This window comes from Neoarius graeffei, chromosome 11, assembly GCF_027579695.1.
Source record: "Neoarius graeffei isolate fNeoGra1 chromosome 11, fNeoGra1.pri, whole genome shotgun sequence".
Classification (NCBI taxonomy): Eukaryota; Metazoa; Chordata; class Actinopteri; order Siluriformes; family Ariidae; genus Neoarius; species Neoarius graeffei.
This window is the reverse complement of record NC_083579.1, coordinates 16928343-16955725: the sequence shown is the minus strand read 5'-3', so window position 1 is coordinate 16955725 and position 27383 is coordinate 16928343. Positions and strand designations below refer to the sequence as shown.

The 27383-nt window shown below is 43.2% G+C and overlaps 1 protein-coding gene across 2 annotated transcripts in view; it reads left to right on the top strand.

The window, feature by feature from the left end:
- smyd2a (SET and MYND domain containing 2a) overlaps positions 1–27383 on the top strand; it is an 88387-nt gene that overhangs the window by 28223 nt on the left and 32781 nt on the right. For both annotated transcript variants that reach the window (XM_060933531.1, XM_060933532.1), the window contains 3 exons: positions 14439–14506; positions 14615–14717; positions 14982–15092. In XM_060933531.1, coding sequence (XP_060789514.1) covers positions 14439–14506; positions 14615–14717; positions 14982–15092 — 282 coding nt within the window. The remainder of the gene's footprint in view (positions 1–14438; positions 14507–14614; positions 14718–14981; positions 15093–27383) is intronic.

The following is a 27383-nucleotide window of genomic DNA, read 5'->3' as shown; positions in this document are numbered from 1 at the left end:
ACTTAAGGCAGAGACTGACAGAGCTGGCATGCATGAATTGCAGCTGCATGAGTCTAACAACACGGTTGGCCAGGCTAGCCCAACTCAAGAGCAAAATAAGCTCTCAATTGCCTTCTGCACAGACGAACAGCGCTGTGTCTCCTAGTGCACACAAGCTACAATAATATCCATGTAGTATGTGTCATGATTGTACTTTTTTTTTTTAAATTGATAAAAAATGAAGCTCTTGTAAAAAGCAGTTTTTGAACTGTGTTGGAATGTGTGTTAAAAAACAAAAAACATTACCTTACCCATTGTGACAAACCATTTTGGTCACTTGAGGTAATTCTGTTCAGTCTTAGGAATGTATCAAGCACAAAAACTTGAACCTGTTCCATTGATTTGGACAATTAACTGGTTATAAAAAATGTATGTCCTATTGTTTTGGGATAAAGGGTTGGCAGTGGGAGGGGTATTCAATGAGAAGAATGAAAACCCCTCCCACTGCCAACTCTTAATCCTATCAGGTCAAGTGATCAAAGTGGTTTGTCACAATGGGTAAGGTAATGTTTTTTCACATATTCCAACACCATTCTAAAACTGGTTTTTACAACAGCTTCATTTATCTGGTATTTGACTCTTTTCAGTGTCTTGAAATTAAGTCTTGTATTATTTTACTTAGGCGTCACAGTGGTGTAGTGGTTACCGCTGTCGCCTCACAGCAAGAAGGTCCGGGTTCAAGCCCCGTGGCCGGCGAGGGCCTTTCTGTGCGGAGTTTGCATGTTCTCCCCACGTCTGCATGGGTTTCCTCCGGGTGCTCCGGTTTCCCCCACAGTCCAAAGACATGCAGGTTAGGTTAACTGGTGACTCTAAATTGACTGTAGGTGTGAGTGTGAATGGTTGTCTGTGTCTATGTGTCAGCCCTGTGATGACCTGGCGACTTGTCCAGAGTGTACCCCGCCTTTCGCCTGTAGTCAGCTGGGATGGGCTCCAGCTTGCTTGCTACCCTGTAGAACAGGATAAAGTGGCTAGAGATGATGAGATGAGATTATTTTACTTACTTCAGAGCCACAACCAACTCTGTTACACAGTTACTCTGTAATTTTGTTCCCACTCCAAATGTTACTCTCTAAACTCAAAGTATAGCAAAATTAACTATTTTTGAGGAAAATACTTTTTAACTCTGGAAAAATTGCTCAGTCATTTTTCCTGTGTATGCACAACAGCGCATATGTATCAACCGATCTACTCATAATAAATAGAAGAAATATTTACACTTACTCAAGTTGATCTTCGGCTGGATCGAGTTGGAGTGTTTTTTATATATAAGGCATCGCTCATCATTAATGTTGCAGTTCTTCTTCTTCGCCAACACCTTATTATTCCCCTGGTTGGGGATCGGTGGCCATGATCCCCCTCCTCCGTTTCTGCCTGTCCTCGGCGTCCTGTTCGTTCAACCCTAGTTCTTCCAGTCTCTCACTCAGTCCATCTTTCCATCTCTTCAACTTTCGCCCTCTGCTCCTCTTTCCCCTGACTGGATCTTCCCATGCCTGTTTCACCACCTCCTCTTCCTTTTTCCTTAAAATATGACTGTACCAGCAGAGTTTATTTTGTTCTATTACTGTTACTACACTTGCCATCACTGTTGTGGTTCTTCTCACTTCCTCATTTCTTATACTGTCACGCAGTGTCACTCCCAGCATCTTTCAGAGCATGCTCATCTCTGTTGTTAATAGTTTTCTTTGATCTTTCTTCTTTAAGCCCCAGCATTCTGACCTATAAGTCAACACTGGCCTGACTACAGTTGTATAGACCTTTTGCTTTCAGTCTCATTGGCATCCTTTTGTCAGTTATAGCTGGCTTAACCTCTTTCCATTTCATCCAGCTGGCACTCACCCTTGCTTGTACCTCCTTTTCACACCCTCCTCTGTCAGTGACTAGCGATCCCAGGTATTTGAAACAATTTACCTGCTTCAATTCCTCTCCATGTCTGTCTCTCATGGTAACATTCTCATCTCCTTTCTTACTGCACACTAACACCTCCGTCTTTTTAGCATTCACCTTCAACCCGTATCTTTCCAGACTCTCCTGCCATCTCACAAGTCTGTCCTGCAGTTGACCTGCGCTGTCTACCATAATCGCCAGATCGTCTGCAAAAAGCAGCTCCCACAGATTTTCAGCTCTTAGATGCTCTGACAGTACATCAGTGACGATCGCGAGCAAAAGGGGACTTAATGCTGAGCCTTGGTGTAGTCCTACCCTGATCACGAACTCTCTTGACATCCCCTCTGCTGTTCTCACCGCTGTCTTTGACTCCTTATGTTTCCATGACCAATCTGACCAGTTTCTCTGGTATTCCTTTTCTTCGCAAGCACCAGTACATTACTTCCCTAGGAACACGGTCGTATGCCTTCTCAAGGGCCACAAAACCACAGAATACTGACAGGTTACCTTCAATTCTTTTCTCTACTAGTTGTCTGACAATAAAGATCGCGTCTATTGTACTCTTTCCTGGCATGAAGCCAAACTGCTTAGGGTCAATTTCTACCACTGCATGGATTCGCTTGTCTAATATTTTCGCCAATCGTTTCAGTCCATGTTCCAATAACTTAATTCCACAATAATTACCACATTCCAGAATGTCACCCTTCTTCTTGAAAATGGGCACTATCAAACTCTTCCTCCAATCCTCCGGGATGTTCTCTTCCATCCATACTGCTCCCAGTATGTCTGTCAACCATATCAGGCATTGTTCACCTCCTGCTTTCAACATGTCAGCATTCACTTCACTGTTTCCTGGCGCTTTGTTGTTCATTTCTTTTAATGCCTCTTCCACCTCTATCCCTTTTACTGGTCCTTCCACTTTGAGCGATTCTCCTGTCTCTTCCCTCTCATTTTCTACGTTAAAGAGTTCTTCAAAATCGTCGGCCCACCTTGCACCAATCTTTTCCTCCTCCAATAAGATTTTTCCTTCTTTATCTTTGATGATATTGATGTTTCCCCATATCCTCACACTCTCTGTGTCTTGCTCTTGTGATCCTGTAGATTCGATTCTCCCCTTCCTTGGTCTCTAGTTCGTCATACAGCTCCTGCGTGCCCTGCTTTCTTGCGATAGCGATAATCTTCTTGGCTTCTCTCCTTTTCAACCTGTACTCCATCCTATCAATCTCCAACATTGACTTCTGCCATTTTTTGAAAGCCAGTTTCTTCTCTTTGAGAACTTGTCTCACATCTTCATTCCACCACCATGAGTCTCTCTGTTTCTTTCTTCCGGGCTTTGTTCTTCCTAATGTCTCTTCACTTGTTTTTCTCAAGGTCTCCTTCAACTTTTGCCACATACCCTCGGCATCACCTTCTCTTTCCCTCCCTGCACTCAACTTTTCCACTGCTTTATTAAACTCACACTTTGTTTCCACATTCTTCAGTTTCCATGTTCTGAATCTTCCTATCTTCCGGACTTTTTGCTTTTGTTCTTATTTGCTTCTCATGTCAAGCACCACTAGTCTGTGTTGGCTCACAATGTCACTCCCTAGGATAACTTTACAGCCCTTCAAGTTCTTTGCTTCACTCTGCTTGACCATGATATAGTCCAGCTGGCTACATCTTCCTCCACTACTATATGTAATGAGGTGGTCATCTCTTTTTCTATACCTTGTGTTACACACTAACTCCTGCCTCTGCGCCAAGTCTAGGATTTTCTCCCCTTCTTCGTTTCTCACTCCATAGCCGTGACCACCATGCACTCCGTCATAACCATTGCTCTCCCTACCCACGTGTCCATTTAAATCACCTCCAATTACCAGCTTTTCATTTTCTGCCACTTCCTCGATCAGACCTTCCAGATACATCAAGAAAGCTTCTTTCTCCTCCTCTTCACATCTGGCCTGTGGACCGTATGCTGATATTACTGTGACCATCTCCAGCCCACCTTTCAGTCTGATTGACATCAGTCTGTCATTGACCCTCTTCACTTCCAGTACATTTTCTTTCCACTTTTGTGACAGTATAATCCCCACTCCATTTCATTTATTGAATTTTCCACTGTAGTACAGTTTATATCCTCCTCCTATTTCTCTAACAGCATTACCTCCCCACTTGGTTTCCTGGATGCACATTACATCAATGTTCCTTTTCTCCATCATATCTGCCAGCTGTCTTCTTCTACCCGTCATAGATCCTACATTCCATGTAGCATATCTCCATCCCTCCTTTTCTTTCCGACTTCCAGGTAGCACATCGGGCCTTTGGGAGCCGTCATATCCCACTACTCTTCCATCGGTGTCCCCAGTATTCTTTTTGTCGTAAGCAGGTGGGGCGCCCACGGGGCACTTCGGGCTGTACCCTGCCCAATTCATTTCCGGATCATAGCATGATCTAGAAGCTAGAGTTTTGCGGCCGGATGCCCTTCCTGACGCCAACCCCTTTTAGTCGCCTTTTACAACACGCAGAGGATGCATTGGGCCTATTCTCACCCGGAACCCATACGGGTATTAACGTCGCAGTTCTCAGGATTGAATTGAATTGCTGTCCTGAAACTGAATCGCTGTCCTGAATCATCTGAAATGCATAAAATATGAATGCCATCTCGCAACAAGTTTTACCTCCAAATAGCCTAAACTATGGCTGACAGATTTTATCCTGTTTCTGGTGGCTGTTCCCACCGCAAAAGAGAAACCATCTGAAACTGAAATAGTGAAAGTGATTTATCATGCCATTACCATGTGCATAGTCTTTTTTTTTATGAATGTTTAAGTGGGCACTCTGACTCTGGTGTGACTGAGTAAGGTGACCAAGTTTTATCTCCTCTCATTATCTCTAGCCGCTTTATCCTGTTCTACAGGGTTGCAGGCAAGCTGAAGCCTGTCCCAGCTGACTACGGGCGAAAGGCAGGGTACACCCTGGACAAGTCACCAGGTCATCACAGACCAAGTTTTATTTTTCATCTAATTTAAGTCTCATCTCATTATCTGTAGCCGCTTTATCCTTCTACAGGGTCGCAGGCAAGCTGGAGCCTATCCCAGCTGACTACGGGCGAAAGGCAGGGTACACCCTGGACAAGTCACCAGGTCATCACAGACCAAGTTTTATTTTTCATCTAATTTAAGTAATTTTAAAAAATATAATATTATTTGGCAGTGGGCAGATAGGAAAATATAAAGTATCAAGTCTGTGTTTATCATGCGAGATAAAAAACTCGCAAAGATATTTATCGAAGTACATGACCTACTTATTCTAAACCTGCTGAGCTTTGCCAGCAAAGCTCTCAACCCCAGAGGGTTAATTTGCAACAGCCTAGTGCACAGCCTGCTAGCATGTCCACTACAGCTGCACAACAGTCTCCTTCTGAGGCACTGCCTCTGGCATTGTCACCAGCCTTTGAGATCCAGAAGAAAGATGTCCTCTCCACTAGAGCTTCAGAGAGCTTAATTTTCAGTGGTAGAGGGATTGATGAGGGAGTAGAGGAGAGCTCCTATTTCTGTCATCCCAACTCACAGGAGACAAGCCACAGTTCACTGAGGGGTTCCAAGACTAACCAGACATCAGTCATGTCTGCTATGAAGATGGCTCTAGCACATCTGGGGTTGGATGCAGCACCAGCCCAGCTGACTCCTCAAAGTGCCTTTTTCAAGAAGACTTCAGTCTGCACTTTTCTTTGTCCCACCTTCAGCCCTGTATATCAAGGAGCTGCAGAGATGCTGGGGTGACCCCAAAGGTTTCTCTCTTTTCTCTCCAGTGATTGTGACGTGCAGGATGCAGCTGATCATGGCCTGGACCACATGCCCAATATACAGCCAGCTGTTGCTGCCCTGGTGCTGTCACCTGATGAGGCACTTAGGACTGATGCATGCTGTCCCTGGCCACAATGCCATTTGGCAGACAATCTGATCATAAGGAGCTACAACACAGCAGCTCATATCGGACGCATTGGGAATTCTGTGTCACACCTTATACTTGCCCTGTCCTAGACATTGCAGACCTCTGAGGTTGACCCTTCTGCCCAGAGCCTGAGTAATGCCTCCTTGCAGGCATTCACCTATATGGCCAGAGAGTTGGGTAGGCTAATGTCTTCGCTAACCCTTGCTCGGCATCAGGAATGGTTGCCCCAGTCTCCGCTTCTGGAACCCTGTAGGGAAAGCCTTCCACTCTCTTCCTGTCGTTCCGGGACAGCTGTTTGAACCCGCTGCGCATCAAGCTCTGGAGCGTAGCCTACAGGTTACACAGGCCAGACAGTGTGCCAGTCTGCACCATGACCACCCCTCCAGACAGAGGCCCTCTGTGACAATAAATACAGCTCAAACAATACCACAGCCGACAATGCAGCCGAAGGCACAATGCTCAGACAGGCTTTGCCAGTCAACCCACACCCAGCCCTGTCGCTTGGTACAGCATGGCCAGTCTTCTAGCCATCACCCTTCTAGGAAGGGGCGAGGGGGCAGACAATGACTGTATCTCTCCCATGGCCAAGTGCTTCACCATGCAGCAGCTCAGGTGCTGGGAAGTGCTTACGTCAGACCCCTGAGTTGTGTCAACCCTGTCACAGGGTTACAGCATCCAATTCAGACGTCAGCCGCCGAGGTTCTGTGGGGTCAAAATGACCATTGTCAAGGACTTGAGCAAGGCCCTGGCCCTACAACAGGAGATCTTGACTCTCCAGGAGAAGGGTGCAATCAAGCCATTAGACAGTTGTTCACAGAACAGTGGATTCTATTCCACTTACTTTATTATCCCAATAAAGGATGACGGACTTCACCCCATATTGGATTTGAGGCCTCTAAAGAAGTGCCTCAAGGTTTTTAAGTTCCATATGTTACAGTGGTGCTTGAAAGTTTGTGAACCCTTTAGAATTTTCTATATTTCTGCATAAATATGACCTAAAACATCAGATTTTCACACAAGTCCTAAATGTAGATAAGGAGAACCCAGTTAAACAAATGAGACAAAAATATTGTGCTTGGTCATCTTATTTATTGAGAAAAATGATCCAATTTTACATACATGTGAGTGGCAAAAGTATGTGAACCTTTTGCTTTCAGTATTTGGTGTGACCCCCCCTTGTGCAGCAATAACTGCAACTAAACGTTTCCGGTAACTGTTGATCAGTCCTGCACACCGGCTTGGAGGAATTTTAGCCCATTTCTCTGTACAGAACAGCTTCAGCTCTGGGATGTTGGTGGGTTTCCTCAGATGAACTGCTCGCTTCAGGTCCTTCCACAACATTTCGATTGGATTAAGGTCAGGACTTTGACTTGGCCATTCCAGAACATTAACTTTATTCTTCTTTAACTATTCTTTGGTAGAACGAGTTGTGTGCTTAGGATCGTTGTCTTGCTGCATGACCCACCTTCTCTTGAGATTCAGTTCGTGGACAGATGTCCTGACATTTTTCCTTTAGAATTCGCTGGTAGAATTCAGAATTCATTGTTCCATCAATGATGGCAAGCCGTCCTGGCTCAGATGCAGCGAAACAGGCCCAAACCATGATATCACAACCACCACCATGTTTCACAGATGGGATAAGGTTCTTGTGCTGGAATGCAGTGTTTTCCTTTCTCCAAACATAACACTTCTCATTTAAACCAGAAAGTTCTATTTTGGTCTCATCCGTCCACAGAACATTTTTCCAATAGCCTTCTGGCTTGTCCACATGATCTTTAGAAAACTGCAGATGAGCAGCAGTGTTCCTTTTGGAGAGCAGTGGCTTTCTCCTTGCAACCCTGCCATGCACACGAGTGTTGTTCAGTGTTCTGATGGTGTACTCATGAACATTTAATATTAGCCAATGTGAGAGAGGCCTTCAGTTGCTTAGAAGTTACCCTGGGGTCCTTTGTGACCTCGCCGACTATTACACACCTTGCTCCTGGAGTGATCTTTGTTGGTCGACCACTCCTGGGGAGGGTAACAATGGTCTTGAATTTCCTCCATTTGTACACAATTTGTCTGACTGTGGATTGGTGGAGTCCAAACTCTTTAGAGATGGTTTTGTAACCTTTTCCAGCTTGATGAGCATCGATAACGCTTTTTCTGAGGTCCTCAGAAATCTCCCTTGTTCATGCCATGATACACTTCCACAAACGTGTTGTGAAGATCAGACTTTGATAGATCCCTGTTCTTTAAATAAAAGTACTGGGAGGGAAACTTGTCCTTATAAGGACAGACAACACATCTGTGGTCTGCCATATAAACCACCGGGGTGCACCAGATACAAACAGTCCTTAAGGACTGTGCATCAGCTATTACTGTGGGCCCATACTCACCTATTGAGCGTGAGGGCAATACACTTACCAGGCACTCAGAACAGGGCAGCAGATCTCCGATCCTGGCAATGTCCTCATCCTGTGGTACAAGAAATTTGGCACAGATATGGCAAGGTGGAGGTGAATCTTTTCGCCTCACAGGCAACAACACACTGTTCCCTCTGGTATTGTCTGGGGGAATCAACAAGCCACTTGGGCCCAAGATGCACTGGCTCATGTGTGGCCAGATCGGCAACTGTACGCTTTCCTTTCACTTCCGTTAATATTTCCCACTCTAGACAGGATCCTCAAGGAGAATCACGAGGTGCTACTAACAGTCCCCAAATGGCCTGGGAGAGTGTGGTTCCCAACATTACACAGGTTACTGGATAGGGAGCCCTGGTGCCTCCCTGTATGACGGGACCTCCTTTCACAGCTGGAGGGTCAAATCTGGTATCCGGACCCAGCTTGGCTGCAACTCTGGGTCTGGCCTTTGAAGGGCCAGAGCCATTGTTAGGATCCTGTAATCCACCAGTTGTGCGGGCCATCAACAGCGGTCAGTAGAAATGAAATAGAACAATGGTTACGTGTGTAACCATGGTTCTATGAATTTCAGATGACCGCCAGAGCTTGGCAGTCACTCGGAATATTTGTGCGAAGATTGCCAAGAGGTCAATTCCTGAGTGAACATGCCTTTCGTGCTGGGGCAGAGGGCATATGTTACATGTCAATCCTGAGCTCGAGATGCTGACCAATTCTGCTCCTCGGACCTGCCTGATCCACCCTGATGCCCTATGTCTGGCTGGAGTCTCATCACATCGCTCCTGTGGAGGACGGCCCCATATGGACAGTTGAAGGTCACACTTGGAAGATGGTCTGGACACTTACAGTAATGCTTTTATGGCTGAGGACTACAGTTGACTTGCTAACTTTAGGACTGTAGTTGTCATGAACAATTTTGCACTCAAGTTTCCATCAGTGAACAGTTTATAACATCAACGAAACAGATGTTCATGTTAACTGTTAATGTTATCACATTGTCTTTTATCACCCAAATGAGGATGGGTTCCCTTTTGAGTCTGGTTCCTCTTGAGGTTTCTTCCTCATGTCGTCTGAGGGAATTTTTCCTTGCCACTGTCGCCACAGGCTTGCTCATTGGGGATAGATTAGGGATAAAATTAGCTAATGTTTAAAGTCATTAAAATTCTGTAAAGCTGCTTTGCGACAATGTCTATTGCTATAAGCGCTATAAGAATAAACTTGACTTGATATGTCGCCCAGGTCACAGGCGACTTTGTTGATATAAACACTCGACCTGCACGTACGCATGATGGACAGCTAGGTACTTAAAGTACTGCCTCTGGTGGTCATCCGAAATTTGTAGAACTGCAGTTACATACGTAATCATCGTTTTTCATTTCAGTATGGAATGTTTTCTGCACTGAGGAAATGCATTACCATTTGTGTATTGTATTCCAGGTTTTATCACCGGTACTTACTTTTCACATTGACACAGAATACTCTCTACAGAGAACACACCTCTCTTCTTAACATGTTTCACTTGCACTTGCTAGGACAAAGGCTCTTCCCTTTTCACCTGAGCCTGTTATTGACAGTGAGGCTACTTAATGCATTTATATCAAGCTGAACACCCTGGTAGTGAGGGGTTGGTGAGGAGCATAAAATGAATAGTTGAGGTCATTTTAATTCACGCTCGTTGAAGTGCTCCGTGAAGATGTAGGTCTTCGGTCTTTGTTTTAAAAAGAGTCAGGGGAAGTTCATGGTCGCTTGAGCGCCAAATGAGTTTTGATGCTAAAGAAGCACCTGTGTGAATGGCCAGATGCTTCTGATGTTCTAAAAGAAAAGCTTACACACCTGAGTCAGGATAGCAGTATGATGAGAGAAAATTGGCGGGTTGGTTCACCAGACCTGCCCCCAAAAAATATTGACTGTTTTTGTTGTTGTAACAACTCACTGTCTTAACTCCTCTTTAAGAGGGTTTGATTGTATCTTCGACCTTTTTAGGGCTGGGCAATATTATAGCTGAAAATTTTTATCACAAAATGTTTTTTTTTTTTTTTTAGTTGATATCAGTAATTATTGATAATTTTTAAAGACCTATTTTTAATAATTACGAGGACAAAAAGGGTCAAATTTAACCACTTTATTTTTAATTGAAACACCTTACAGTGGTGCTTGAAAGTTTGTGAACCCTTTAGAATTTTCTATATTTCTGCATAAATATGACTTAAAACTTCATCAGATTTTCACACAAGTCCTAAAAGTAGATAAAGAGAACCCAGTTAAACAACTGAGACAAAAATATTATACTTGGTTATTTATTCATTGAGGAAAATGATCCAATATTACATATCTCATCTCATCTCATCTCATTATCTCTAGCCGCTTTATCCTTCTACAGGGTCGCAGGCAAGCTGGAGCCTATCCCAGCTGACTACGGGCGAAAGGCGGGGTACACCCTGGACAAGTCGCCAGGTCATCACAGGGCTGACACATAGACACAGACAACCATTCACACTCACATTCACACCTATGGTCAATTTAGTGTCACCAGTTAACCTAACCTGCATGTCTTTGGACTGTGGGGGAAACCGGAGCACCCGGAGGAAACCCACGCGGACACGGGGAGAACATGCAAACTCCACACAGAAAGGCCCTCGCCGGCCCCGGGGCTCGAACCCAGGACCTTCTTGCTGTGAGGCGACAGCGCTAACCACTACACCACCGTGCCGCCCTATTACATATCTGTGAGTGGCAAAAGTTTGTGAACCTCTAGGATTAACAGTTAATTTGAAGGTGAAATTAGTCAGGTGTTTTCAATCAATGAGATGACAATCAGGTGTGAGTGGGCACCCTGTTTTATTTAAAGAACAGGGATCTATCAAAGTCTGATCTTCACAACACGTTTGTGGAAGTGCATCATGGCATGAACAAAGGAGATTTCTGAGGACCTCAGAAAAAGCGTTTTTGATGCTCATCAGGCTGGAAAAGGTTACAAAACTATCTCTAAAGCGTTTGGACTCCACCAATCCAGTCAGACAGATTGTGTACAAATAGAGGAAATTCAAGACGATTGTTACCCTCCCCAAAAGTGGTCGACCAATGAAGATCACTCCAAGAGCAAGGCATGTAATAGTCGGCGAGGTCACAAAGGACCCCAGGGTAACTTCTAAGCACCTGAAGGCCTCTCTCCCATTGGCTAATGTTCATGAGTCTACCATCAGGAGAACACTGAACAGCAGTGGTGTGCATGGCAGGGTTGCAAGGAGAAAGCCACTGCTGTCCAAAAAGAACATTGCTGCTCGTCTGCAGTTTTCTAAAGATCACGTGGACAAGCTAGAAGGCTATTGGAAAAATGTTTTGTGGACGGATGAGACCAAAATATAATTTTTTGGTTTAAATGAGAAGCGTTATGTTTGGAGAAAGGAAAACACTGCACTCCAGCTTAAGAACCTTATCCCATCTGTGAAACATGATGGTGGTAGTATCATGGTTTGGGCCTGTTTTGCTGCATCTGGGCCAGGATGGCTTGCCGTCATTGATGGAACAATGAATTCTGAATTCTACCAGCGAATTCTAAAGGAAAATGTCAGGACTCTGTCCATGAACTGAATCTCAAGAGAAGGTGGGTCATGCAGCAAGACAACAACCCTAAGCACACAAGTCGTTCTACCAAAGAATGGTTAAAGAATAATAACAAGTTAATGTTTTGAAATGGCCAAGTCAAAGTGCTGACCTTAATCCAATCGAAATGTTGTGGAAGGACCTGAAACGAGCAGTTCATGTGAGGAAACCCCCCAACATCCCAGAGTTGAAGCTGTTCTGTACGGAGGAATGGGCTAAAATTCCTCCAAGCTGGTGTGCAGGACTGCTCAACAGTTACCAGAAATGTTTATTTGCAGTTATTGCTGTACGGGAGGGTGTAGGTGCAATAGGCTTATCAAATCAGTCTCATGTAAAAAGGGATCAGTCTCATAAATTCATTAATCATTAATTCAAGTATCTAGTAGTTTATAGCTAAACTATTAAAATCACTGGAATAACTTAGTGTTGATGTTGCTATAGTTTTATTGAGTATTGTAGCTCTAATGTAATACATTTACTCTAGATCTATAACATCCATATAACAACCAAATGGGCGAAGGCAATTAGAATACTTGTTTGGCAGAGGTTGGCACTCAGTGAATGTTGTAGCAATAGACAGGACAGTTTATTCCAAAGGTACCATTTATTGAAATAGCTGACATGAATTAGCAAACTAATACTGATCAGATATAGCAACAATAGCAGCCAAGGAATAATTCAATATAAATGGTGATACGATGTATACAGGTAATAATCAGTAGTGTATAGAGCAATAGTCAGTAATAAGTAGAATAATAACCAGTAGTAAACAGAGTAAGAAATCAGCAGTGCATATGATAACTAAGGCACTAATAGCGATCAGAAGTAATAGGCAATATACAAGTTTACAGTGTAGGGGTGAGTGGATGGGGAGAGGGAAATCACGTGTGTGTGTGTGTGTGTGTGTGTGTGTGAGAGAGAGTGAGTGTGTGTGAATGTAGGCGTGTGTGTGTGTGTACACAGCTGCACACTAACGAGATGAGAAGGAGCTAGGGAGAGAGGGCGCGCGCAGGCGCACGGCAAGGAGGAGGGGAGTGAGGCTGTGCACGTGCGAGATAGATGTGGTATATGAATGTAATGCGCGAGCTTTTTTGCTAGGCCTCGCCAAAAAGGGGATGGGCAACAAGGAGAACACACAAGGGAGAGACAAATGATCTGTAGCTTAAAACTAGTCCAGCTAGGCCTTAAACCCCAAACTTCTACTCAACCCTTACCTACTCCTGAAATCCCAATGTTGAGGGATGTAGTGCGATGGGGGGGGGGGGGGAGTTAAAAAAGAGAGAGAACACATGCACGATCTAACTAAATACAGATAGTAAACAAAGCAAATCAAACAACAAGCGGTCTAAGACCGACTTTCATGTGAATCAAAATGTGTACATTTAAACCATGAATGAATTCAAATAAACAACACTTCACATTAACTAGCCACAGCTAAGATCTAACAATTGCCCAGATGCCAGCCTTACTTGAGATCGCTCTTGCTTGGCGACTGAAAGTGCGCCGTCTGTTATCCAAAGACCGCGCGGAGTGCAGGTCCAGGGAGAAAACGGTTCTGTTCCTTTTGCTTTTAAAGCTCATCAGCTGAAGATCTTCGGTGTCCCATCAGTTGTCCGATGATCTGGAAGGAATCTTGTTTGTAGTTCGTCGACGTTGCGAAAGGGAAAAGGGATCTGGTCGCCTTTTCTCTTTAAAATACTGCGTGGGCTGCAGTAACTAACCGGTTCAGTTATTATTACAACTATGCAAAGATCAAATACATTGAACTTTGGCTAAAGGTCCGGTATCCATAGCTCATTCTTTCTTTGTTCTTCTGTAGCACAGATGCAACGACATCTCTTTCACGCGGGGAAACCCACCGCCAGAGAGAGAGAGAATTTCGATTCTGCCGCGGGTTTAAAGCACAGTTGTGACATCACTGTATTTGGCATCCGGTATCATCTCTGTATCCAATACCATTACAGGGAGACAGAAGAATGGGCAGAGATAGAACATGGCATCGAGTACAGGGATTTTTGTGTTCAATGCTGTACAGTGGAAGGGAGAAGATGGTTCATAAAGTGAAGCAGGGAATTGGTTACTATGGCTACGGCATGACAGCCCCCCCTACACGGGTCACACCAGATACTGAAAGCAAAGGTTCACATACTTTTGCTACTCACAGATATGTAATATTGGATCATTTTCCTCAATAAATAAATTATCAGGTATAATATTTTTGTCTCATTTGTTTAACTGGGTTCTCTTTGTCTACTTTTAGGACTTGTGTGAAAATCTGATGATGTTTTAGGTCATATTTATGCAGAAATATAAAAAAATTCTAAAGGGTTCACAAACTTTCAAGCACCACTGTACATTTATCAACAGTTTCCTCATCATCTGCATAGTGTTTCCCCCACACGAAGACTTTACTTGGGCCTCATTGGAATAAATATACAGCATTTGGTAACCCATTTTAGCAAATAAGTCTGAAGCGTGAGAATGTCCTATGAGCGATACATAAATAATAATGAACATAATGTACTGTATCACTAAAAGCATACACACTCTTCGGGAAATCACATTTACCCTTTGTTACAGGTGAACTGTAATGGTTTTACCATTGAAGATGAGGAATTGTCTCATTTGGGCTCTGCAGTCTTTCCAGAGTGAGCAGGATGATATGAGCTCCCTTACAACCTATTCATATTATTTAAATGGATTTTGTTGTTGGTTTTGCCATTGACTTTTTCCACTAATATATTTTTGTATCTCAGTGTTGCTTTGATGAACCACAGCTGTAATCCAAATGTGATCGTGACTTATAAAGGTACAGTAGCAGAGGTTCATGCTGTCCAGAAAATCAGCCCTGGAGAGGAGGTGAGAATGAGAACTGCTTCTTAAATTCTTTCTCAGTTTGATCCCAGTTCAAAGGTTGATGTCCGGGTTTAATTAGAAAGAATAGGCACACGTCAACTCTACCATGAAGACTGAAATAAGCAAACCAGTGTCATGGAAAATGACTTGTACCTGATGATATCTGTGATGTTTAAGCACATTTACGAAACGTGTGTTGGTGTCTAAATCAATGAGAAATGTATTCAAAGTCTTATGATACTACAATAACGCACTTTTTCCTCACAGATTTTCAATAGTTACATTGACCTCCTATATTCCACTGAGGACAGGAACGAGAGGCTGAAGGATTCATACTTCTTTACCTGTGACTGCACAGAATGCATCACCAAATCAAAGGTGATTTTTTTTTTCTTTTTTTTAATACCTAATAGGCACGAAATTGAATTTAAATTATCGCACTCTACATACATACATACATACATACATACGATCCTTTATTAGTTTAGGCTATAAATGCCTGGGAGTCTGCTCACTAAATTAATTGAGCGAATTATGCTTATCAATTTGCTGCAGGACACTGAAAGGGAAGAAGGAGACAGTAGCTCCAACTACTGTTCACAACCTGCCGATTAAACCTTTCTGCCACTCACCTATTCCATAATGACCAAGAACGTATGTGTTGTTGGGAATGGTGTACGCAGTCACCCGCCGTCATCTTCCATCATCAGTGGTCTGGAATTTTGACGCAGACCAGTCCACTAAAATCCATCTAGTGCTGCACCACATTCCATAGAGTCCAAGCTACATGTAAATAATGGAAGGTGACAAAAGTATTTGAATATGAACTTCATGTATTTAAATTAGATAAGGGTAGCACAGTGGGTAATGTTGCTGACTCACAGCTCCAGGCTCCCTAGATCAATCCTGAACTTGGGTTACTGTTCAGTGTGTCTTTGCTGTTAGTCTGTGTAGAAGTTCTCTACCTCCATTCTGGGCCAGTTGAAGTGGTTGCGGGGCTTTTTGAGGGTGTTTCAGGTGGCTCGGTGGCCTCCTAAGGGATGTGTATGGGCAAGGTGTATAGCTACAATTGTGGTCAGAAGTTTACATACAGTGACATTCATGTCATGGCAATATTTGGGCTTTCAGTAATTTCTTTGAGCTGTTCTTTTTCTGTAGCAGAATGTACAGCATATATCTTTAAAAAAACAGCAATAGAATTTGGTTGGTGCACAAGTTTTAATTTTCTTTGGGTTTTCTGAAATCAACACGGGGTCAAAATTATACATACAGGGTCAAAAATTTACATGTGCTCACTTAATTATTAATTCAGAGGTGCTGAAACTTCCAAAATGTCTCTTATCTTGCCAAGGCCGAGGTCTCTTAACTTCCTGTTAGTGATCATGATTGACTACAGCTGGTAGCTTTTCTGTGCCTTCATAAAAAGGGTTTGTTTACAGCACTCATTGGCTTGACCAACACACAGTAAAATGGGAAAGTCCAAGGAGCTCAGTGCAGATCTGAGAAAGAGGATTGCAGATGTACACAACTCCGGAATGTCTCTTGGAGCCATTTCTAAACAACTGCAAATTCCAAGATCAGTTCAAACAATTGTATGCAAATTATTGTGAGGTGTAGTCACTTTGCCAAGCCACTTTGCTTCAAGAAAACCCAAACTGTCACCCTCAGCTGAAAGAAAATTGGTTTGGATGGTCAGGAACAACCTGGGAACAACCACGACACAACCCTGGCATGAACTGGAAGCTGATGGATCACTGTCTACAGTTCTGACCACCATGAACTAAGAGGCTGCTATCCAAGAAATAACCCCTGGTCCAAAATTGACACCTTCAAGCTTAATTAAAGTTTGAAGCTGACCACATGGACAAAGAAAAAGACTTCTGGAGGATAGCTGTCTGGTCAGATTGAGCTGTTTGGCCGCAATGACCACCATGTATAGAGGGGCATTGTACAAGGCGTTGGTGGTGGTAGGATCATCATGCTCTGGGGCTGTTTTGCTGACAGTGGAACTGGTTCATTGCACAAAGTGGTTGGAATAATGAAGGAGGACTACCTCAGAATTCTTCAGCATAAACCATCAGAGACTTGAGCACGTCTTGGGAATTGGGAGTTACAACAGGACAATGAACCCAAACGCGCACCAGAGCTGGTTGTGGAGGATAAAGCAGGCTAACATTAAGCTTAAAACAAGTCCTGACTTCAACCCTATTGAAAATACAGTAGTGCTTGAAAGTTTGTGAACCCTTTAGAATTTTCTATATTTCTGCATAAATATTACCTAAAACATCATCAGATTTTCACACAAGTCCTAAAAGTAGATAAAGAGAACCCAGTTAAACAAATGAGACAAAAATATTATACTTGGTCATTTTATTTATTGAGGAAAATGATCCAATATTACATACCTGTTAGTGGCAAAAGTATGTGAACCTTTGCTTTCAGTAGCTGGTCTGACCCCCTTGTGCAGCAATAACTGCAACTAAACGTTTGCGGTAACTGTTGATCAGTCCTGCACACCGGCTTGGAGGAATTTTAGCCCATTCCTCCGTACAGAACAGCTTCAACTCTGGGATGTTGGTGGGTTTCCTCACATGAACTGCTCGCTTCAGGTCCTTCCACAACATTTCCATCGGATTAAGGTCAGGACTTTGACTTGGCCATTCCAAAACATTAACTTTATTCTTCTTTAACCATTCTTTAGGAGAGCGACTTGTGTGCTTAGGGTTGTTGTCTTGCTGCATGACCCACCTTCTCTTGAGATTCAGTTCATGGACAGATGTCCTGACATTTTCCTTTAGAATTCGCTGGTATAATTCAGAATTCATTGTTCCATCAATGATGGCAAGCCGTCCTGGCCCAGATGCAGCAAAACAGGCCCAAACCATGACACTACCACCACTATGTTTCACAGATGGGATAAGGTTCTTATGTTGGAATGCAGTGTTTTCCTTTCTCCAAACATAATGCTTCTCATTTAAACCAAAAAGTTCTATTTTGTTCTCATCCGTCCACAAAATTTTTCCAATAGCCTCCTGGCTTGTCCACGTGTTGTTTAGCAAACTGCAGACGAGCAGCAATGTTCTTTTTGGAGAGCACTGGCTTTCTCCTTACAACCCTGCCATGCACACCATTTGTTGTTCAGTGTTCTCCTGATGGTGGACTCACAAATATTAACATTAGCCAATGTGAGAGAGGCCTTCAGTTGCTTAGAAGTTACCCTGGGGTCCTTTGTGACCTCGCCGACTATTACACGCCTTGCTCTTGGAGTGATCTTTGTTGGTCAACCACTCCTAGGAAGGGTAACAATGGTCTTGAATCTCCTCAATTTGTACACAATCTGTCTAACTGTGGATTGGTGGAGTCCAAACTCTTTAGAGATGGTTTTGTAACCTTTTCCAGCCTGATGAGCATCAACAACGCTTTTTCTGAGGTCCTCAGAAATCTCCTTTGTTCATGCCATGATACACTTCCACAAACATGTGTTGTGAAGGTCAGACTTTTATAGATCCCTGTTCTTTAAATAAAAGAGGGTGCCCACTCACACCTGATTGTCATCCCATTGATGGAAAACACCTGACTCTAATTTCACCTTCAAATTAACTGCTAATCCTAGAGGTTCACATACTTTTGCCACTCACAGATATGTAATATTGGATCATTTTCCTCAATAAAGAAATGACCAAGTATAATATTTTTGTCTCATTTGTTTAACGGGGTTCTCTTTATCTACTTTTAGGACTTGTGTGAAAATCTGATGATGATTTAGGTCATATTTCTGCAGAAATATAGAAAATTCTAAAGGGTTCACAAACTTTCAAGCACCACTGTATATGGACTGTGCTTATACAGTGGTGCTTGAAAGTTTGTGAACTCTTTAGAATTTTCGATATTGCAGAAATATGACCTAAAACAACATTAGATTTTCACACAAGTCTTAAAAGTAGATAAAGAGAACCCAGTTAAACAAATGAGAGAAAAATATTATACTTGGTCATTTATTTATTGAGGACAATGATCAAATATTAAATATCTGTGAGTGGCAAAAGTATGTGAACCTCTAGGATTAGCAATTAATTTGAAAGTGAAATTAGAGTCAGGTGTTTACAATCAATGGGATGACGATCAGGTGTGAGCGGGCACCCTGTTTTATTTAAATAACAGGGATCTATCAAAGTCTGATCTTCACAGCACATATTTGTGGAAGTGTATCATGGCACGAACAAAGGAGATTTCTGAGGACCTCAGAAAAAGCGTTTTTGATGCTCATCAGGCTGGAAAAGGTTACAAAACCATCTCTAACGAGTTTGGACTTCACCAATCCACAGTCAGACAGATTGTGTACAAATGGAGGAAATTCAAGAACACTGTTACCCTCCCCAAGATGGTCGACCAACGAAGATCACTCCAAGGGCAAGGCGTGTAATAGTCAGCAAGGTCACAAAGGTCCCGAGGGTAACTTCTAAGCAACTGAAGGCCTCTCTCACATTGGCTAATGTTCATGAGTCCACCATCAGGAGAACACTGAACAACAATGGTGTGCATGGCAGTAGGGTGCGATTTGTAGGGGGGGGGGATGGGAGGGATTTCTCTCCTTCTGGTTTTCGTATCCATACCTCTGCTAAATTATTTTTATCTCTGGTGGGGGCACGGACTATCCCCCCCTTGATAGCAATGAATGCAACTTAATTGATGCTACTTAAAATCTAACGATCTTCAAACATGCAGCTCATACATAGGGCTACTGACAGACTGCGCATCTACACTTAATGTCTCTGAACGTCACCAGACACAACATAAACATTGTAATGTTTTAGTGTGGGAACTTGGCCGAGAGCGGTAGTGAAAACAGGGCCAAGAAAATGAAGTGCATTCAGAACAGCATATTGTCATATTTTACAGGACCCGCAAATAATCTATTGATAAGTGTGGCACACTATTGCATTTTGGATTCAAATATTTCGGCTCTTAGATGAATAACAAACAGTTCCAGTAAATAAAGATGCCATAAATTCGGCTATTCTGTGGAGGGGTTCAGGGTTCAGTTCTCATGACCTAGAGTATTTTTGTTCTCTGGGCTGTAACCATGCGGGCTTTAGGACTGTGCAAGTATCTCTGCTGATGCTTTGGGTTGCCAGATTTTTCCCATAGAATTAAAGGAGGTGTGTTTTATGCATTAACATTTAAATAAACAGCAGTATTTGGATTATTGTTATATTGAGATCTACTTATTTATTGACATATATGCAATCTGTAATGCTCGGGACAGTGTATTGTTTTAATACGTCTTAAAACTTTATCTTTGTACATTACAGTCTACAGTGTCCTCCATAATTATTAGCATCCCTTGTAAAAATTATTTAAAAAAAAAAAAAAGGATTAGAAAAAAAATCCACCTTTTGGTGAAGTTCCTTCATCTCACACTGAAAAAATAAGAAAAATCCAGCCTTTAATTGAAATAAATTTAGTCACAGAAAAACAAATACCGCATGCGGTTAGGTTAATATGGGATGGCCTTGGGCTGAGGTGCCCTTGAGCGAGGCACCTAACTCCCAACTGCTCCCTGGGTGCTGTTAGCATGGCTACCCACTGCTCTGGGTATGTGTGTGCGCTCATGTGTGTGTTCACTGCTTCAGATGGGTTAAATGCAGAGAGGAAATTTCACAAGTGTGTGATGAATAAAGTTGTGCTTTCTTGCTTTCTTTCTTTCAAGAAATAATTATTTTCAACAAAAACACAATTATTGGCAGGGTACGATTTGTAGGGGGGGATGGGATGGATTTCTCTCCTTCTGGTTTTCCTATCCCTACCTCTGCTAAATTATTTTTATCTCCGGTGGGGACACGGACTATACCCCCTTGATAGCGATGAATGCAACTTAACTGATGCTACTTAAAAATCTAACGATCTTCAAACATGCAGCCCATACATAGGGCTTCTGACAGACGGCGCATCTACACTTAATGTTTCTGAACGTCACCAGACACAACATAAACATTGTAACATTTTAGTGTGGGAACTTGGCCGAGAGCGGTAGTGAAAACAGGGCCGAGAAAATGAAACGCATTCAGAGCAGCATATCGTCATATTTTACAGGACCCGCAAAAAGAACAACTAGATTAACACCCGAGAGTGATGGCGCAAGAAATGATGTTGCGATGGAGGTTAGCGCTCATGTACAGGTCGACTCCCAGCCTCACGATGAAGGAAGAAACTCCGAGGTAGACCTACTTGCTAGCGACTCATCTGAGACACGTGGTAGGAGGGTGCATTGAGCCGGCGCACTTTGCTAAATGGAGAGAGGGTCGTGAGTGGCTTGCTGTCAGCACAGACGGGTCAGTCAAGTGCCAAGCTTGTTCCGACATAAAAGATTTAGGGCCACATACACAGGAGAGACTTCATATCGACTCTGGCTTCATTAATGGCATAAAAGCCAAAACCACAAAGAAATTAAATGACAGGATTAGCAAGCACGGAAAGTGTCAGAGCCACATCAAATGCATTGAAATTTTACAAAAAAGCCAAGAGACCGCAATTGAGAAGGCAGCTGAGAACAGTGCAGCTCTGTGGCGAAAGCATCATGAACAGTGTTTAAAAACTACAGAGTACTGCTTTCGCACAGCTTATATGATCTGCTACACTGACCTCTCATTCAAAATGCAGCCACACCTGGTCGAACTGCAACAACTCAACGGTGTTAACCTTGGCAACATGCTGCATTCTGACAAGGCATGCCGGAATATGCTGGTGTTTATTGCAGAGAAAATGTCAGTGCTTCTAGTGGACTTTATTAAAAACTCACCCGACAAGTTCAGCATTCTCATTGATGAGAGCACAACCGTTTCAAATAAAACGTGTCTTATCATTTACATCAGAATTCCCTTTGAAGGGGAGTGTTGCAATTTTTTCTTTCAATTTGCTGAATTACAGTCGTGCACTGGATCGGCGATATGTAACACTCTGCTCCAGTGCCTTGAGAAGCAGGGCATCTCAAAAGACATGTTGCGCTCCAGACTAATTGGTTTTGCGATGGATGGGGCTGGCGCTATGTTGGGTCGATACAGAGGGGTCGCCACACTCCTACGTGAGGAGATTAACCCTAACCTGATCGTCATTCACTGCATGAATCACAAACTAGAACTTGCCGTTCATGACACTGTAAAACAAATAACAGATGCAAGTCATTTTCAGATGTTCACTAACTCCCTGTATGCCTTTTTTTCTCAAAGTCCAAAGAATATGCGAGAGCTAGAGCTTGCCGCCTCCAATTTGGAGATGCAAGCTTGCAGGATAGGACGGGAATTTGACGTGCGCTGGCTATCCTCATCATGCACATCTGTGACGGCCCTTTGGGAAAGCTACCCAGCCCTGGTCAAACTCTTTGCAGCACTGGCCGAAGACAAATCACGATCTTCCAAAGATTGGGCCAAATGTCAGGGAATTCATTCTAAGATGATACAGTGGCTTTTTGTGGTGGAGATGGCATTAGTGAAGGACGCACTCAAAACTCTTCAGGCCTTGTTCCTCTTTCTTCAGAGAAGAGATGCCACAGCTGTCACTGCCAATACTGAGGTGGACGTTGCCATGCGGACATTGAGGTCTATGAGGAAGGTCGATGGAGTGAATATAAGATGTCTGAAGGAGGAATTGGGCAGTATGCAAACATTCAAGGGGGTTAATGTGTCTCAGCCAAGTGACGGAAAACGACAAAAGGCAGAGACCTTTCGTGAGCGTTTTTTCATCTCCTTGGTAGACAACATTCAGAGCAGGCTTGATGATGAGGGAATTTTTTCTGCGGTGGCAGCGCTGAACCTGTCAAACTGGCCTTCCAATGAAGATGAACGGATGCTATATGGGGACGACAAACTTCTGACAATTCATAAAACCTTTTGCTATAGCAGGCACAAATATGCCCACACTCCTCAAAGAATTTCATGAGTTGAAATGTCACGGTGTCACAGGGGAGACTTTGAAAAAAGTGCTCACCACGGTCTCCACGCTCCCTGTGCCAACTGCTGAGTACGAGCGTGGGTTTAGTGCAAGGAACCACATCCTCATGGACAAAAGAAACAGAATGCTACTCTGCATGTTGAATAGCCTACTGTTCATTGGTGTTAATGGTACAGAGGTTAATGCCTCCTTTCCTGCGCACAAATTTGCAGAAATGAGTGTTTGATTGAAGTTCAGATGAAAATGTTTTGCCACATTGGGATAGATTAATCCACGGACCTGAAAAAGGGCCTGCCTACTTTTTGCATTTTTTTTTTTCTTTCTGTGTAGTATCACAGTCAACATGGTGAAAATTAAAAGTAAAACGTTGCTGCAGATACAATCCTAAGTAATATTGTGGGCCTATTTAGGCAAGTTAAAAAATCTAATGTTCATTTGAATTAAAAAAAAAAAAATCATTCCCCCCCCCCCCCTCTGTTTTTTTGACAAATCGCACCCTGCATGGCAGGGTTGTAAGGAGAAAGCCACTGCTCTCCAAAAACAACATTGCTGCTCATCTGCAGTTTGCTAAAGATCACGTGGACATGCCAGAAGGCTATTGGAAGAATGTTTTGTGGATGGATGAGACCAAAATAGAACTTTGTGGTTTAAATGAGAAGCGTTATGTTTGGAGAAAGGAAAACACTGCATTCCAACATCAGAACCTTATCCCATCTGTGAAACATGGTGGTGGTAGTGTCTTGGTTTGGGCTTGTTTTGTTGCATCTGGGCCAGGACGGCTTGCCATCATTGATGAAATAACAAATTCTGAATTCTACCAGCGATTTCTAAAGGAAAATGTCAGGACATCTGTCCATGAACTGAATCTCAAGAGAAGGGTGGGTCATGCAGCAAGACAATGACCCTGAGCACACAAGTCATTCTATTAAAGAATGGTTAAAGAAGAATAAAGTTAATGTTTTGGAATGGCCAAGTCAAAGTTCTGACCTTAATCCAATCAAAATGTTGTGGAAGGACCTGAAGCGAGCAGTTCATGTGAGGAAACCCACCAACATCCCAGAGTTGAAGCTGTTCTGTATGGAGGAATGGGCTAAAATTCCTCCAAGCCGGTGGGCAGGACTGATCAACAGTTACCGGAAACGTTTAGTTGCAGTTATTGCTGCACAAGGGGGTCACACCAGATACTGAAAGCAAAAGGTTCACATACTTTTGCCACTCACAGATATGTAATATTGGATCATTTTTCTCAATAAATAAATGACCAAGTATTATATTTTTGTCTCATTTTTTTAACTGGGTTCTCTTTATCTACTTTTAGGACTTGTGTGAAAATCTGATGATGTTTTAGGTCATATTTATGCAGAAATATAGAAAATTCTAAAGGGCTCACAAACTTTCAAGCACCACTGCAAGTCAAGTCCATGCCAAGAAAAAAAACAAATTTAATTGAACTCTACCAATTCTACCATGAAGAGTCATGAAATATCCAGCCAGAATTCTGCCAGAAGCTTGTTCATGGTAAAAAAATATATATATATATATGTTTGGTCAAGGTGAATCTTGCGAAGAGACATTTTACCCAAATATTAGGTGTGCTGTATTTATGACTCTGTATGTGTAATTTTGACTCCGTGTTGATTTCAGAAAACCCAAAGAAAATTAAAACTTGCGCACCAAATTTTAGTGTGGTGTTTTGTTTTTAATTAAAGATGGATGCTGTACATTCTGCCACAGAACAGTTCACAGAAATTATTGAAAGCCCAAATATTGCCATGACATTCATATCCAAGATGACATTGATGTAACTGTATGTAAACTTCTGACCACAACTGTACATTTGGGTGTTTTTTGGGGGCTTTTTTGTTTTTTAGTGAGGATCCATCAGCAGATCACTAGGCTAGCTACACCGTATGGCACGCAGGAGGCCATGCTGGATCAGGAATCCGGGCCAGTCCCAACCTGTCAGGAGAGGCACAGATAGATCAGGCATAATTCCTACAAGTCATACCCTCTCACCTTTGTCACCCTTTACCCAGAACCTGGTAGTTGCCACCTCTCATGCATCCCGTTACATGTAGGGTAACCTTGACAGTGCCGCCTGCCTCAACCGTGCTGGAGCGTACGGTTAGGGCCATTGTGCTCCCGGAGTCCAGGAGGGCTTTGAATGGGTGGCCCTCCAGCTGGACCCGTATGCTAGGGAGCTTGGTGTCCAGGTTGGAGTGGACGACACAGCTTGGCTGCCATTGCTTCGGAGCTGGACTTGGGCTGTTGGCTCAGGAGCAGTGGGCATAAGGGCATCCTGTGTCTGGGGGCTGTAGCAGCTGTCAGATCTTAGGAAGCTCTTTGGGAGGCTCTGGCTTGAGGGGACCGGTTCCAAAGGTTCAGGCTCCAGTCTGAGTTAACCTTCTAAGTTTTTTTGTTTTGTTTTGTTTTTGTTTTTTTTTAGCAACTGCAGTGGCCAGAACACAGCCACTGACCCAGGGAGTTAGGAAAAAAGTAAGTGCTCTTTAATATAAGGTTGCCCTCAGTAGGTGGACTGGAGCTCTGTTTGTTGGAGTGGAGCCCTGGCTGGGAGCTGTCTCAGGCTTGGCACAGCGGCATCGTCTCTGCTGCTTTCTGGGAGAAAAGAGAGAGCCGTCAGTAGCATGTCTTTAAGACGAGAATATTGACCTGTGAAAAGGGAGAGGGCCTTTTATACTTCCCTGGAAGCTGCTAGAGGGTAAAGAGCAGCTTTAGTAATCTTATTTAATAAAAAAAAATTATAATTAAAAAAAAAAAAACTGGTCAAACCTCCTTTGGCAGCAGTAACCTCAAGCAAGTGTTTCCTGTACCTGATCAGATCTGCACATCAAGTTGATGTGTTGGAAGCAGAGAAAATGGGCAAGCATAAGGATCTGAACGACTTTGATGATGGCCAAATTGTGATGGCTAGCTGACTGTGGCCAAGTTTACATTAGACCGTATCTGTCTCGTTTTCTTCGCGGATGCACTGTCCGTTTACATTAAAACGCCGGGAAACGGGAATCCGCCAGGGTCCACGTATTCAATCTAGATCGTGTCTGGTCCGGTGCTGTGTAAACATTGAGAATACGCGGATACGCTGTGCTGAGCTCTAGCTGGCGTTGTCATTGGACAACGTCACTGTGACATCCACCTTCCTGATTCGCTGGCGTTGGTCATGTGACGCGACTGCTGAAAAACGGTGCGGACTTCCGCCTTGTATCACCTTTCATTAAAGAGTATAAAAGTATGAACATACTGCAAATACTGATGCAAATACTGCCCATTGTGTAGTTATGATTGTCTTTAGGCTTGCCATCCTTCCACTTGCAAGTGGTAAGTGATGTGCGCTGGGATCACACACACAGCGGCTCAGTCCCGAATCACTGCTCGTGCGCTATACTCGCGCGCTCTGTGAGCTGCGCAGGGCCGGAGTGCGCACCCTCCAGAGGGCACTCGCTGTTCAGGGCGGAGTGATTTGGAGCGCAGGATGCCTGTGGAGCCGAGCGTATCCGTGTATTGGCGTTGCTATGTGCACGCGAATCGTGTATTGGTGTTGCTGTGTGCACACTAATCGTTTTAAAAACGTTAATCTGATGATCCGCTGATACGGTCTAATGTAAACCCCACCTGTGTCTCAGCATCTCCAAAACATCAGGTCTTGTGGGGTGTTCCCTGTATGCAGTGGTTAGTACCTACCAAAAGTGGTCAAAGGAATGACAAAGGATGGACAATCAGTGAACCGATGACAGGGTCATGGACACCCAAGGCTTACTGATGTTCATGGGGAGAGAAGGTTAGCCTGTCTGGTCCAATCCCACAGAAGAGCTACTGTAGCACAGATTGCTAAAAAAGTTAATGCTGACTATGATAGAAACATGTCAGAACAGACAGTGCATTGCAGCTTGTGTATGAGGCTGCATACCCACAGATCAGCAATTAGAATTCAAACTACTAATATAAGGTCAGACAATTTAAGTGACCCTGTAGTCAACAATATAACTGTATCAGATCAGCAATTAGAATGTTTTACTCCCATTAGAGAAATTGAATTACTTTCATTAATCTCTGCATCAAAATCCTCAACTTGTGTACTAGATCCCTTATCTACACAACTATTCAAACAGATAATACCTGAAGTAATTGAACCACTTCTAAAAATTATAAATTATTCTCTTAGGATTGGCTATGTACCCAAATTCTTTAAACTAGCAGTTATCAAACCCCTGATTTAATAAAAACCTGACCTTGATCCCTGTCAGCTGTCCAATTATCGGCCAATATCAAACCTCCCGTTTATCTCCAAGATCCTTGAAAAAGCTGTGGCACAGCAGTTATGCTCATATTTACATAGGAATAACATCCATGAAATGTATCAGTCAGGATTTAGACCTCATCATAGCACAGAGACAGCTCTGGTTAAAGTAGTAAACAACCTACTGTTGGCTTCTGGTCAGGGCTGTGTCTCGGTGCTTGTGTTGCTTGACCTTAGTGCAGCATTTGATACCATTGATCATTCCATTCTTCTGGATAGACTAGAAAATGTTGTGGGAGTTAAGGGAACGGCCCTCTCCTGGCTCAAGTCTTATTTAACTGATCGCTATCAGTATGTTGATGTAAATGGTGATTTTTCTAGACGCATTGAGGTAAAGTTTGGTGTTCCACAAGGTTCTGTCTTGGGTCCATTGCTTTTTTTTTTCTTTATATATGCTACCTCTGGGT